At 40.1% G+C, this 15,571-nt stretch overlaps 1 protein-coding gene and 1 pseudogene across 2 annotated transcripts in view; both read right to left on the bottom strand.

Moving 5' to 3' along the window:
• Positions 1 to 764: 764 nt before the first annotated feature.
• Positions 765 to 2,523, bottom strand: LOC148727149 (uncharacterized; annotated as a pseudogene).
• A 4,050-nt stretch (positions 2,524 to 6,573) lies between these two features.
• LOC111346069 (uncharacterized) overlaps positions 6,574 to 15,571 on the bottom strand; it is a 9,317-nt gene continuing 319 nt past the window's right edge. The window contains exons 2-3 of one of the 2 annotated variants that reach the window (XM_088728698.1): positions 7,694 to 13,218; positions 6,574 to 7,361 (exon numbers count right to left, since the gene is read on the bottom strand). In XM_088728698.1, the coding sequence (XP_088584824.1) occupies positions 7,301 to 7,361; positions 7,694 to 13,206 (5,574 nt within the window). In that variant the 5' untranslated portion in view covers positions 13,207 to 13,218 and the 3' untranslated portion in view covers positions 6,574 to 7,300. Of the gene's footprint in view, positions 7,367 to 7,693; positions 13,219 to 15,571 lie in introns of both variants that reach the window. The other variant, XM_088728697.1, reaches the window with a different exon arrangement.

The raw sequence follows: 15,571 nt of genomic DNA, 5'->3' as shown, positions 1-15,571 counted from the left end.
ATGTATTGTAAAGGTTTTAGAAGTATTTTATTGCAATTTTTATCGTCAAAAGGAAGACCGCCAAAGAAATAGGAAATGATCAACTAGCATATTATAACTTTTTACCAGATGGCTTATGGTTTTAAATTACTTCCATTCAAATTCCCAACACCAATATAAGGAGGCTCTTAGAATGCTTTTATATAAGATAAAATGAGTGATATTTGTCCAAACATCTGTTTTGACTAGCCAATAGGAAGGAGCTTATTCCATTCTTATCGTTTTTGCTGATTCTTCAAGAGGATAGAAACGGAGGAATCTCGCAATTTCTAAGTAGAACGCCTCGCTTTTGTTTTAACGCTTTGTTCGCTCTGTCAGTAGAATGAAAAAGAAGATAATCATTATTCATTTGGTGGCGTGCCAGAACAAGTTTAAGGTTTGATTTGGCAGATTATTGGTCAAAGATCGTTCTCAACCGTCATCACTGACATGATTTTTTGTCCTTGACGCGTAAATTATTAATTAAAACCCCGTAGATATATCAAATCTAGCTAAAAACGACTCACTCCAACGATTTGGAAAACAGGTCGTGATTTAAGCTCAATTCCTAAATCAACCTAAATTCATGAAGAGTTAAGCTGCATGTATAAAACCATTTTCAATGTAAGCATGGCAGCTGATTCTTACTTCTTGTCAAAACCCCTTCGCTTGTAACGAGGACCAAACATGTTGGTGTATGTGTATTTCTTCAGTTCATATCTAGTTTTTTTCATATATATATCATTCACAAGATATAAGTCAGATATCAGCAATTTTGTTTTATTTACACTGAAAAACTTGAAACTTGAACTTGACACTGTTAACTGGTACAGCACATTCTAACCTTCCTTCAGATTCTGGTGGGTGTACAGATGCAGAGTGTTCGTACCGTAGTACTGTGTTTATTTATCTCAAACGAACGCCGAAAACTCGAGCTCATATATTGGCCGCACGGCCTCGGTCAATGAAAGTGAAAGTAAGGTTTTCTGAAAATAACAAACAAAGAAGGCATCAAACTCCAAATACCTGCCTGAACGACAAAAAAAAAAACAAATATTAACTCACCGAACCGTTCGCTTAAGCCAACGAAAGACACAATAACGCCCTTTTTAAAACTCTCTTCAATGGATAAAAAACTACACAAAACATCCGCAAACCCGAGCACATGGCGATTCCAGCCAAAAGTCATGTGACCGGCAAAACCTCGGACTCCCAAGGGAGTCGGGAGTGACACAGAGCTCTAGGATCCTCCTCTGTATGCACACTTCTCTGATATGTTCTCTTTGTTCTATAGAGATTGTTTACTCTGGCATAGATTTTCCTGTTTTCTTTTTCCATAACTTGCTTTGTGTAGCTGGACTTCCGTCCTCCCTTCTGTGTTCCCTGGTGGAACATTCTTGATTGTTGTTGGTGGCTTTTCTTTTCCACTGGCTGACAAGTGAAAATGGAAAGCCCTCCGCATTTCTCGAGGAACTGAGGGACATGATAGACTAGAGCTGAAGCAAAACAAAATAGATTTTTCATGGGGGTTTAATAAGTTCTTTTATAATTACTGTTAGGATTGGAAATCATTTAAATTATCATCACAACGGAGAAATGGATATTACCATGTATATATGGAGTCACATCCTAAAAGGAAAAAATTGGAGAAAAATATATAATGATAAGTACCTTGTATTCAATTTAGCGGTTTCAGTGTTATTATATCAGAGATTAATTTTTGCCTGGGTTTTGTTCAATTGTCTATATGCTGAGAAAAGATCAATGTTGAATTATATTGCCAAGAATCTCAACTCTACGTTTTTATTTTATCTCAACAAAGCAATACTTTCAAAAAATGCAGTTACCTCATCATGGTGTACCATTCAAAAGAGTCTCGCCCATTTCCTTGCATGGTCCTTGAACTGTTCTGGTGTTTTGTAGCTTTCTTGGCCTGGTTCCGAGTCCGGTGCTACCACCAGATCACTGAAACCCTATTTTATCAATAAAGTTAGCAAGTATGTAGATGACTATATCTTTTAATATAATTCATTGTGGTCATGCCCCTTAGATATTGACTTAAATTTAACTCCCTGATCAGAGTGGCCAAATTAATACAAGAAAATGTTTACTTTCCATAATTTCTTCACATCTCTTTAAGTCATTCTTTGATGACTTGTCCCCTCAAAGATTGTTTTATGATCCAGTTTGTGTAGGATTGCTCCGAAGTCTTTACCTGAGATAATATATCGTTGTTATTGTTAATATCTTCATTGATATCAGTATTAGTTATGGCTTACCATTGCGCTGTGATACGTAAAGTAATGAAAATAACTCTAATACATGAAAATCTCAAAGTTAACTTCAACTTTCTTTGTGTATATAGAAAACTGATAACTTAGCAATGAGCATTCCTACCATCCAGTCTAGTCCACTGTGTTTGAGACATGACCCATTCTCACACTGTACTTGGAAAAACTTAAATGGGACACCAATGTTTTCTAGCTCCTTCTCTAGAATATCCATTCTCTTTTTGTTGATTACAAACTCAATTACCTGTAATGCAGATTAAGAGATACAGTATATGTCACTATGGTTTTTTGCTTGTTTTCGTTTTTTGTTTTAGGATTCGTTTGGTTTAATGCAGTTTAATGTTAACTGTATGGCCTTTTCTCTACTACTACTACTACTACTACTACTACTACTACTACTACTACTACTACTACTACTACTACTACTACTACTACTACTACTACTACAATGTTGCGTCTTGTTGCGTGGCGCAGCTTTCTTGTTTGGCCGGGGCTTAAGGCCTAACTGTCTGGACAGTTTTCGCCAAGGAATTTATGGAACCATTCCTGTTGTATATCCTGACCTGTCAATAACTTGATTTGTTTCCACCATTTTTTTGGGTCCATCTGCCCAAGGTCACTTACTTTATGATGGTAATAGTGCTATTTTTCCAACCTTATTTCCCATTGGACTTTATTCCTCAAACGCCTATAGGAAGCGGAGTCTTTTCCGTCACGGGTGAATGCAGTTTGCCGCTTATTAATTAGCATCTTGATTCTCTTCATTGTCCAAGGTCTATCAGTTGGATGAATTCTAACTGTTTTCCGGGGAAGGTAGATGTCGATTGCATTTTGTAGCTCGGTAGTGAAAATGTGAAACTTATGCTTGCATGACTCTGCCGAAAAATACCGCGACCAGCCTTCGTTAGTCAGCCAACGTCCGAACGCGCGCCACGCGATGTCCCGTAAATCGCGCACCGTTACCTTTTGGATTACATGTAGATGCGTGCTAGTTGTTATTGGTTTTGCTAAAATCGTAAAATGATCACTCCTCACTATTTTTGGTAGCTGAGACAACTGAAAAATTGCGGGTCTATTCGTAAGAAACCAGTCAAGGGTTCTTGTATCTCTGGTCTTAAATTTTACCATTTGTTCAGTTAAGATTGTTTGACTACGTCAAGTCCTTTGGTTTGAGACCCGTCGAAAGAGGGTTGAAATCCCTGGTAATCACCACCAGTGCATTAGGTTGTTTCATAAGTAGGCTGTCCAAAGTTGATCGAATATAGTTGGACAGAACACTGTTCGCGGGTTGTCCGTTAGCTGTTGAATGGTAAACGACACAAAAGATTATTGACACTTTGGAATTCTTGGCGCTTTGGAATGCATTTCTTGGCTTCATCTTGAATGAAGTTAAATTATAAAAAAATTGGAAGTCCACTTTCTTTCATATTTTCAATCTTAAGTCGGAAATTTTGACTTTTTAATTTTTGAGCGAACAGATTTGACACCCCTTTCGTTACCTGAGACGTAATTTGTCTAGGAATAGTTTTAAAATTTAGCTGTTTTGGGTTGTGTGTTTTAGGGGTGTTGGAATTTAGAAAATTACTAAACCGCTTCAGAAGATACAAAAAAATATTTTTATTAACATTAACAGTAAGTGAAAGCGTTGTGTTTTTTAAACTAGAAGGCATCCTGCAGTTTTATATCAGATACACTGTTTCACGCCGCTGTGAATCAAATGTAAATTACATTTATAATTTCACAGCCTCAGAACGTAAAATTTAAAGCCGACAATCATACAACATTTAAGGGACAATCAAGTCCTCATCAGGCAACCAAAGTCAGGGGTTAGGTTGTTCGGCATTTGCCACAAGGACAACCTCGATATTTTTTTCCAATTGGAAATGTAGCCTACGTGCAGACGGACTTTCCTTCATTCGTCTGCGAAATAACGAATAAAACCGTGTTCTGAGACCCCCCGCAACTAGCAGGGAAATATATAGTCGATCATAATTGGCTGTTGCCTTCGCTGGTTCGAACAAGCCTTTTGATTGGCTCGCCTCCTCGCTCCAGTTTTTCGCTGAAGTTTACGAATGTTAGAGATATGGCGTCGTCGAAGTTTTCAGAAGAGTGTTGGAATTCAATTGTGCTTTCGAAGCAGTGAAAAGTTACTTTCAAGTCGATGAAATCTCGAGGAATGACTGACTGGCGTTAAGGCGAGAATTTTCGATGCTTGATCGGTGCGTGTTTTCTTCGGTGTGATTTAAAGATCTTCACTCTCGTCTGGTCGTTTGTTTTGCGTAGAATTTTGTGCAGAAACCTGGCTGATGCGAAAGCCGTCTTCAATCTGTTTCACCTGATTGAGGATATTACTTCTTCTTTTTAGTTGATTTACGCAAATACGACAAACATATTGAGTTCTATTTGCTACTTCAAATGGTAGCGTTTTCATTTCTGTGCGAACATTGAATTTTCCTCTGCCATCCACACGATATCTTTCACATTCCTTTTCAATATATTTGAAGCAAAGGTTACGTTGACATTCACTGATTTCCATCTGCTGCGTTCAGGTACACCTACACAACTAAGGCCTTGGTCAATCTGTCAAACTCACGTGCGAAAAACCAAAACATTTACCCAAAGGAGCAAAAGACTGGAGCGAAGAGGCGAGCCAATCAAAAGGCTCGTTTCAACCAGTGAAGGTAATAGCAAATTACGATCGACTATATATTTCCCTGTTAGTTGCGGGGATCTCAGAACACGGTTTTGTTCGTTATTTCGCAGACGGACTTAACGAAGGAACGAAGGAAAGTCCGTCTGCACACAGGCTATAGGAAATGCAGCGCTGTCTTTGAAACGTCGTTGTTGGTAGCTACGAAGACAGCAGTCATCGATTACTCGAAGGCAGTTTCAAAGCCTTTAATTTAGCCAAATCTGTTCCAGCTTCGAAAACTGGGGCATATTGAAATACGCATTTGGAAGAAACTCATTCTAAAGTTAGGAAAAAAGACCGCTTCACTTACCTACTTCACCATCCACGCGTGGGTATAACAAACCCACAGTATCGAAAGAAAACATCACATTCTCATCAACTTGTTGTTTTCTTCTCGTTTCCGAATTCCATTGGTCCCGACTATTCCTCGCTCTGTTTTTTTCTTGAATGGGATTCGTCGTAGTTTCTTCTTTTCTGACTCCTCACGATTATAAATCGATTTCTTACACATTTTTTGGTTAACATTTTCTTTCCCTGTCATGTCAACCATCACAAAATGTATACTTAAGGGTGGCCTTACTGGTATGACGTCATAATTTGTGGTGTATGGCATATTTTTCGAAATTTTTTGCACTGTTCCGTAGGAGTCTTCGTGCTAAAGCACTAGACACCAGAAACGGGAAAGCTTGTTCTTTATTTTCCGTGTCACGTCCGTTACGTGAGTCATCTCGCTCAATAACTTCGAGAACGTGATCTATTCCTTTAGCGTTTCGCTTGTCTTTGTTGCACGGTTGTAGCGGGCTGATATAAAAGCCGAAAGGACGACAACATTTGCCGTCACCGCGCTTGCTTCTTTCTCGCTTCCCATGATGCTTGAAGAACAAGGCACATTTCACGTATACTGTACTTGTCTGTGAAAAACGCTGTATTGCTTAAAGGGTTGAAGAACATAGTATGTTTCACGTGATCCGTCCTTGAATTGTTTTGCTTCTAAGCTAAAAAAAGGGACAAATTTCACTCATGCTGGATTAAATTTGTTTGTATATGTGTTAAGCACCGTTTTGTTTAATTGGCTCGAAGAACGAAGTGTTTCGCCTCAGGGCTTTAAGAAAAAGTCATATTTCACGCATACTGTGCTTCATTTTATCTGCGTCAAGCGCCGTTTCGCTCAAGGCTTAACGAACAAAAAATCAAGTCATCTGCGCTTGCAATGAGCTGTCTCTCTTCATGGCTTTAAGAACGAACGGCAAATTTCACGTATACAGTACTCTTCTGGGCTTAGGTTTACCACTCGACTTTTCGGTAATTCTGATGGATTTTGATAGACTCCATTAGACTCGGATGAACTTCATCGGACAAATGGATTCCGATGGAGTCCATCATACAACATTTCCATCCTTCCCAATTTTCATCAGACATCCAGTATTCTGCGTCATGACTTGTTGAAAGGTGTTACGAATAGAATTTCAATCAAAATCTACTTGAGTTGAGTGTATTAGAAACTATGCTTAACAATATGGAAACTTGCTACCATTGTACTCTGAAAAATGATTAATACAAACATTCACGAGATTCTGTAAGAACTATTTCAAGCTATCTTTTATTTTTGGCTTCTTTGAAATTACTACATAATACTTTAAAAGAGTTTCTCAAAAAGCCGGAACTATTTTTCCTAAAATATGTGGTAAAAAAAAGGAAAGTGTCGATTCCCAAAAGAGGATTTTGATAATACCTTGACTTAAAAACAATTAAAAGCAACGAGTAATATCAGCATGCAAACATACGTTATCCCCAAAAATTACACTTATTGATCTTGAAAGGTTTTGCCCCGGTCTAATTTTGCAATCCGTGCTTTTTCGTTGGTATTTTAAGCACTAAGAAATAGTACTGTAACTACCAAAAGAGAAAAATTTTCTGTAAAGATGCTATTCTTCCCCAAAAATCGTTAGGGTTCTGTTAACGAGATCTAACATAGCGCTTTGGGAAAAGAGCTCTATAACTAAGACAAATGTGCTTCGTTTTGTGCCTAAACTACTTTTAATTTTCCTGATTTCGCTTTTCTGAATTACAAGCCCTCCGCTAACAGTGTTTCGTGCTAGTTGTATCAGATAAGATCAGTTTTGTGCAAAAAATAAAAAAGAATCTTAAAGACATTGCCAATACATCCTTCCAAGATTATTGGAAGAAAAAACGCAAAATTTTGAAATGAATATCCTTAATTTTAGATTGTCCTTTCTTAAATTATACAATGAAATAACGGATAGAGAATTTTCCCTTCTTTTTCTATATATTTATCCCTCTAAAAGTCTTTTAGCTCAGTTTCTTTGGAGCTATTCTCATTATTCAAATTTTGGTGTCTTCTTTCCTGTAATGAACGTAAAACAAAAATAAAACAATTTTAAATAACTTCATTGGTATTTCTTACGTAAGGCAAATAAATTTGTACTAGACCTAACATGTGAGAGTATGTAAGGCCAACACTGATTGAAAAAGAGGCACTCTTCGAGATTCTAAATTTTACACCTGACAAAGAGCGTCTATTGTTACTCTCCGAAAAAAAGAGAATAATACTAGCCTTGATATTCAAAGTGACATAGGATCTCCGCTGAATATCAGCGAAGAGTAAGCCCGAACCACCTTAACACCTCATTTGACTTGAATTTTTGAAATATTTTTTCTGACTGAATCTTACCTCTGCTTGCCAAACTCAAGCCTCACGTCATCTCCAATCAGCGTGAACGAAGCCCACTCAGACACTTTGGTAAATCCGTTATTTCTCATCCACTTCATGGCCTGATGAAGAGATTCACTGGCACTTTCTCCTTCATTAAGATGTTCGTAAAATTGTCTCATCAGCTGCTCTGTTGCTGAGTCTGGAATGGCCCAAAGTGCAACTAACACCGAGCGAGCACCAGATCCTAAGAAGGCCCGGGCAATTCCAATAACTCCCTCTGCTCTAATCTGTCCATTTCCACTGTGACAGCAGCTAAGTACAACCAGTTTAGCTCTGACTTTCACTCGTGAGACATCAGCCATTGTCAACATATAAGTTTCCCTCGGTGGGATAGTGTTTGGACTGTAGGGAATAGGATTAGGGGAGAGGGCAATTTCTCCTCCCTCGGCGTTACCATGGGCGGCAAAATGTATCAGGCTTACTGAACCTATCCTTTCAAGTACTGCCTGCTTTGTTGCTTTATCTCTTACCAGGGGCGGAATGCCCACCAGTCGTCCGACCATCTCCGCTTCCTTTCTTGCACCTGGCAATGGCAGCAGCCAATCAACCTTGGGATCGCCTATTATCAAGGCACCAGTGTTGCTGTGATAGTCATCTGGACTGTCTTGAATGATCTTGAGTGTCGTCAAAGAAGGAATGACACGAATCCTACGAGTCTGAGAGAGGTATTCGGCTCCTTCCTTTTCACTCAGGGCAGCAAAGGGTACTTTGTACAAAGTATTGTGCGGAACAATAATGACTTCAGGCTCCTCGAGCAAGTCATAAATTGGGGCAATAAAGATTTTGTAACACAGCGATAGAATTGAAATGACGTCATCGTCCTCCTCCACGAGACGCACCCTTGCTGAGCTCTTTTGCTCGGGGGTAAGAGGTTGCGACTCAACCATATTTAAAGATCGATCTTCACAATCTTCAATTGGCAAAATACCAAGACTCCGGAAATTATCAGCCAAAAATGTACTCAAAGGCAAATCTTTGGGTAACCCAACCTGAACAAGACCCTCTTCAAGTGATATTTGTTTAAAATGAATGGCTCCACTTGTTTTCAAGATCCACAAATGCACGTCATTTTCAACATAAGAAATGTAAAGACAAGTACAGTTCTTTTCCTTTCTCAAAATGTTTTCAATGCCAAACCAGGATTGTGGATTAGCAGAGACGTGCGTTTCAACCGAGTACTTCTTGGCCATCAAGTCTGATAGGCCTCTTGCACGACTTAACTCCTCAACATAAAGAGCATCACAAGTATTTCCGGTTCGACAAAGCAAACTGCCAAGGAAACTGTAGGGATATACACCACTCTGCTCCAAAAATGAGGTTTTAAACTGGTCGTTGACGCCAAGGAAATCTCTCAGCTCTTCATATTTAATAACGCATTGATGAAGACAAGAAAGGGAGTCTTTCATTTTGTTTTGACAAAAATACAAAATGGCATAAGCTTTTAGGACCTCGAACTCTTTTCTCCTATATCCAGAATCTTTGGATATGATTAATGCTCTCTCCAAGTACACTTCCGAAGCTTCATAATCTCCAAGGAATGTAGAAAAAGCTCCAAGGTTTTCAAGACCTGTTGCTTCCCCGTGCCTATGACCAATTTCAGTACTGATGAGAAGCGCCCTTTCTAAGTACTCTTTTACCCTGTCGTATTGCCCGCGCCACTGATACAGAGTTCCTAGATTTCCGTAGCATGATGCCTCTCCATTTCTGTCGCCAATTTCAGTTCTGATGACAAGCTCATTTTCGTAATACTCTTTAGCCCTTTCGTATTGCCCGAGCGACTGACATACAGTTCCTAGGTTTCCGAAGCAATTTGCCTCTCCATTTCTGTCGCCAATTTTGGTCGTTATAATAAGCGCTTTTTCATGATACTCTTTAGCCATTTCGTATTGCCCGAGCGAATTAAACACAGTTCCAAGGTTTCCGTAGCAAGTTGCCTCTCCATTAATATCGCCAATTTCAGTTTTGATGACAAGCGCTTTTTCGAGATACTCTATTGCTCTGTCATACTGCCCGAGCGAATGACACACATTTCCTAGGTTTCCGTAGCAAGTTGCCTCTCCATTTCTGTCGCCAATTTCCGTTCTGATGACATGCGCTTTCTCAAGATACTCTTTTGCCTGGTCACATTGCCCGAGCAACTGAAACAAAGTTCCTAGGTTTTCGTAGCAACTTGCCTCTCCATTTCTGTCGCCAATTTCAGTTCTGATGACAAGCGCTTTAACGAGATATTCTTTAGCCCTTTCGTATTGCCCGAGCGACTTACACACAGTTCCTAGGTTTCCGTAGCAACTTGCCTCTCCATTTCTGTCGCCAATTTCAGTTCTGACGACAAGCGCTTTTTTGAGATACTCCTTTGCCCTGTCATATTGCCCTAGCGAATGACACACAATTCCTAGGTTTCCGTAGCAAGTTGCCTCTCCATTTCTGTTGCCAATTTCAGTATTGATAACAAGCGCTTTTTCCTGATACTCTGTAGCCGTTTGGTATTGCCCGAGCGACTGACACGCAGTTCCTAGGTTTCCGTAGCAAGTTGCCTCCCCATTTCTGTCGCCAATTTCAGTTTTGATGACAAGCGCTTTTTCGTGATACTCTCTGGCCCTGTCGTATTGCCCACGCGACTGACACACAGCTCCTAGGCTTCCGTAGCAACTTGCCTCTCCATTTCTTTCGCCAATTTCAGTTTTGATGACAAGCGCCTTTTCGTGATACTCTCTAGCCCTTTCGTATTGCCCACGCGACTGACACACATTTCCTAGGTTTCCGAAGCAAGTTGCTTCTTCATTTCTGTCGCCAATTTTAGTTACGATGACAAGCGCTTTTTCGAGATACTCTTCTGCCCTGTCGTACTGCCCGAGCGACTTACTTACAGTTCCTAGGTTCACGTAGCAGGATGCCTCTCCTTTACTGTCGCCAATTTCAGTTTTGATGACAAGCGCTTTTTCGTGATACTCTTTGGCCCTTTCGTATTGCCCGCGCAACTGACACACAGCTCCTAGGTTTCCGTAGCAAGTTGCCTCTCCATTTCTGTCGCCAATCTCAGTTTTGATGACAAGCGCTTTTTCGAAATAGTCTTTAGCCCTTTCGTATTGCCCGAGCGAATGAAACACAGTTCCTAGTTTTCCATAGCAAGATGCCTCTCCATTTCCGTCGCTAATTTTAGTTCTAATGACAAGTGCTTTTTCAAGATACTCTTTTGCCTTGTCATATTGCCCGAGCGACTGACACGCAGTTCCTAAGTTTTCGTAGCAATTTGCCTCTCCATTTCTGTCGCCAATTTCAGTTATGATGACTATCGCTTTTTCGAGATACTCTTTTGCCCTGTCGTACTGCCCGAGCGACTGACACAGAGTTCCTAGGTTTCCGTAGCAAGTTGCCTCTCCATTTCTGTCGCCAATTTCAGTTGTGATGACAAGCGCTTTTTCAAGATGCTCTTTTGCTCTTTTGTATCTCCCGAGCGAATGAAGCACAGTTCCTAGTTTTCCATAGCAACTTGCCTCTCCATTCCTGTCGGTTATTTCAGTTCTGATGACAAGCGCTTTTTCGAGAGACTCTTTTGCCTTGTCATATCGCCCGAGCGACTGACACGCAGTTCCTAAGTTTTCGTAGCAAGTTGCCTCTCCATTTCTGTCGCCAATTTCAGTTCTGATGACAAGCGCTTTTTCGAGAGACTCTTTTGCCTTGTCATATCGCCCGAGCGACTGACACGCAGTTCCTAAGTTTTCGTAGCAAGTTGCCTCTCCATTTCTGTCGCCAATTTCAGTTCTGATGACAAGCGCTTTTTCGAGAGACTCTTTTGCCTTGTCATATCGCCCGAGCGACTGATACGCAGTTCCTAAGTTTTCGTAGCAAGTTGCCTCTCCATTTCTGTCGCCAATTTCAGTTCTGATGACTATCGCTTCTTCGAGATACTCTGTTGCCCTGTCGTACTGCCCGAGCGACTGATACACAGTTCCTAGATTTCCGTAGCAAGTTGCCTCTCCATTTCTGTCGCCAATTTCAGTTGTGATAACAAGCGCTTTTTCGAGATACTCTGTTGCCCTGTCGTACTGCCCGAGCGACTGACACACAGTTCCTAGATTTCCGTAGCAAGTTGCCTCTCCATTTCTGTCGCCAACTTCAGTTGTGATAACAAGCGCTTTTTCGAGATGCTCTTTTGCCCTGTCATATTGCCCGAGTGACTTACACACAGCTCCAATGCTTACGTGGCAAGCTGCTTCTATATTTCTGTCGCCAATTTTAGATGTAATGAGAAGTACGTTTTCGTAATTGTCTTTAGCTTTTTCGTATTGCCCGAGCGAACGTAACACAGTTCCTGGGTTTCCGTAGCAAGTCGCCTCTCCATTTCTGTCGCCAATTTCAGTTATGACGACAAGTGCTTTTTCAAGATACTCTTTTGCCCTGTCATATTTTCCGAGCAACTGACAAAGAGTTCCTAGATTTCCGTAGCAAGTTGCCTCTCCATTTCTGTCGCCAATTTCAGTTGTGATAACAAGCGCTTTTTCGAGATGCTCTTTTGCCCTGCCATATTGCTTGAGCGACTGATACACAGTTCCTAAGTTCCCGTGGCAAGCTGCTTCTCCATTTCTGTCGCCAATCTCAGTTATGATGACAAGCGCTTTTCTGAGATACTCCTTAGCTCTGTCGTGTTGCCCGAGCAACTGACACACTGTTCCTAGGTTTCCATAACAAGTTGCCTCTCCATTTCTGTCGCCAATTTCAGTTCTGATGACAAGCGCTTTTTCGAGATACTCTTTTGCCCTGTAGTATTGCCCGAGCGACTCACACACTGTTCCTAGGTTTCCGTAGCACGTTGCCTCTGCATTTCTGTCGCCAATTTTAGTTATGATGACAAGTGCTTTTTCGAGATACTCTTTTGCCCAGTCGTATTGCCCGAGCGACTCACACACTGTTCCTAGGTTTCCATAGCATGTTGCCTCTTTATTTTTGTCGCCAATTCCATTTATACTGACAAGAGCTCTCTCAAAATACTTTTTTGCTTTAAGGTTTTCCCCAAGTTTATGACAGATATTTCCGAGTCTTATACAGGCGTTTACTTCTCCAATTTGATCACCAGTTTGTCTCAATGTATTTAATCCTTTTTCATAAAGTTTTTTGGCCTCTGCTAACCTGTTTTGACCCTCAGCTATCTCTGCTAGAGCTATGCTTATGTATCCTTCTTGTAGTAAGTCACCAGACTCGTTGTATAAGACAAGTAGTCTCCTTCCGTATCTTTCCGCATTTATGTCGTCAGAGATACGACGATAAGCGCGGAAAAGAACGTCATAGATAGCGCCGTAGCGTAGTGAAATAAATTGGTCTTTGATGTTCTGGTTGGTGTTGTTTAGCAAAATCAAGCATTCGCTGCACACCTCAATGGCTTTCTGAACGCGATCTGACTTTAGCAGGAACACGGCAACAAAAAAGGCTCTCTCTACGAAAGTTATTATGGCCTCTACCATTAGGTTTTCCATTGCTATCCTCTCCTGTTATTTGATCCAAATAAGGCAAACATTTTACCTAACACAAGTTAACCAAATGATCAGATAATCTGAAAATGTCAGAATTTACAATATCTACTTGAGATAAGAAGTAAATGAAAGTCCGGCTTTGTGACAAACTCACTTTACTTCGGTGGCGATTTTTGCACAACATGATATGACTTAGTCACAGGACAGGAAAGGACAGGATAAATTAAAATTTATATTTGCCTTCGCGATTAAAAAGTGACTTAAACAATTTTTTATTTTTTTAGCAATTTTTTTAAATATAAACTGGTGAGCAGCAGTTCTGCGAACAAAAGTTGTAAAACTTCTTTATTCTCCGACGCGTTTCTTCAAACTGTCATAAACCTTATCAGGGAGTTTTATAAGTATAACTAAACGCCTGTATTTATAAGGCAAAGTTAGTGGCTATTACTACGGGGACCAATGACCATAGAGGCTTGGCCGGACTTACGAACAGGAATAGGCGAAGATTTAAAAAATTTAAAACGTGTAAGGCCAAGCGAGAAAAATATTTTGGGGGCCACGGTTTTAGCTGAAACAAATTCATTTTACTTCGGTGGCGATTTTTGCGCAACATAATATACTTTATAGTCACAGAACAGGACAGAACAAAAGCATTCATATTGGTCTTCGTGATTAAAAAGTGACTTATACTACGATAACCGTAAAGTTAAAGCTAGCTGATGCTTTTTAAAGTGAAACGACAAAAATGGTAAACATCAGTCGGCACTTTTTCCTACATTCCAAAACCACCCCAACCCATGCCATGATTGTTAAGTGTTTTGTTACACGGAAGAAAATAAAAACTTCAAAACATCTTGACTAATTAATATAAACCACATGAAACGATTGTGCACTTTTTTGATTTTTTAAAAGATTAGTAAACGTACCGTCCTTTTTGAAATTTTAGCACTGATTTATATAATTCACAAAAGTTCTCATACAACGCGACGGATATCAAAATATTATAATCCCCTTTCTCCCACATCTATGCAGGCATTTTACTATGAGTTTTGAAATAACAATGGCAAAATACTGATTAAGATTGTTAGCGAATGTTGTCTGAATTCATTTTATAGCTTAACAAAACATCCCAACCAGTTTAACGGCTGTGGTAAACAAACTTTATACTTCAATTTTAAAAATAAGCGTAGTGATCAATTACGCTTCCTTCAGTTCTTTACAGAGAATTATTACATCTTTCGTGGTGAGCACGGGGTCTCTTAGGCTCACTTATCTTCTCCTGCAAGATCTTGACGGTACTTTCACAAAAAGTGGACGACGACACGATGATTACTAAAGAAAACCGTACGGCGACTAGAAAAAACCACGAACCGCAAATATCGTCTGGCATCAGCTAGGGAAAGTCTGCATTATAAATATGACTTGAAATTGATCCTAGTTTTTAATCACGTGATTGTGTAGACCATCGGTTTCTCAAAATAATAATGAGGTTAAACTACAGGGTATAAGGCCAGAACGGTTCGAAGAAAGCAATTGATCCAATTTAAAGGTCGAGATATGAAGCATTTGTGCAACGGGAAAGTACACTTATATCAGTAAATTTATGATGTGCGAGATTCAGGCGCTTTAACAGACAACTAGAGTACGCTCTTTGCAAAAATTTGCACCGTGGAACCGTTAACATCCAAACATTTCAGCGTAGGGTATCTCGGCTATGAAACGCCTGTTTACATGTAGAAAACGAAAATTCATTTCTTTTCTACCGTGATCTTTGAATCGTTCGTTGAACCCTCCTAGAACAGGGTCAAGTTAATAACTGATGCAAATCATAGCCAGTGGAAAACCACGTAATAAAGCACCTCGAATTTCTTATGATATCAGCGAGGGACAGTCCATAAAATCGATAGGTCTGATTTTAGGATTTTGATCATCAGTTTCTCAAATTGAACGATACATATATCTTATTAACCAAGCGCGAGGGCCGTACTGGGAGAATATCGGCCCGAGGTCTTGACAGTACGGACCAAGCGCAGCGAGGTCCGTACAAAAAAGACCGAGGGCCGATACTCTTCCAGTACGGTCCCGAGCAAGCTTGGTTAATAAGAGATTTATTATACGACCGAAGTTCAAAGGGACACAAGTGTGGTATCATTCGGGACCATTCGGGACAGTGCCCGGTCCAATACTTAGAGAATATTGGACCGGCAAGAGAACATTTTGATTAGGTGATTTTAGTTATTGGCCCTTTGACTGCCCGAGTCGTGTAATAATCAATAATCTTGACTAGTGTGGATAATTATAAATTATAGGGTACAAAGTCTCAAAGGTTTGAAAAAGTCGCCATAGAACGAATTAATTTCACTGTGGC

The sequence above is a fragment of the Stylophora pistillata genome, chromosome 7 (genome assembly GCF_964205215.1).
Source record: "Stylophora pistillata chromosome 7, jaStyPist1.2, whole genome shotgun sequence".
NCBI classification, from domain to species: Eukaryota; Metazoa; Cnidaria; class Anthozoa; order Scleractinia; family Pocilloporidae; genus Stylophora; species Stylophora pistillata.
This window is presented reverse-complemented; position numbering and strand designations above follow the sequence as displayed.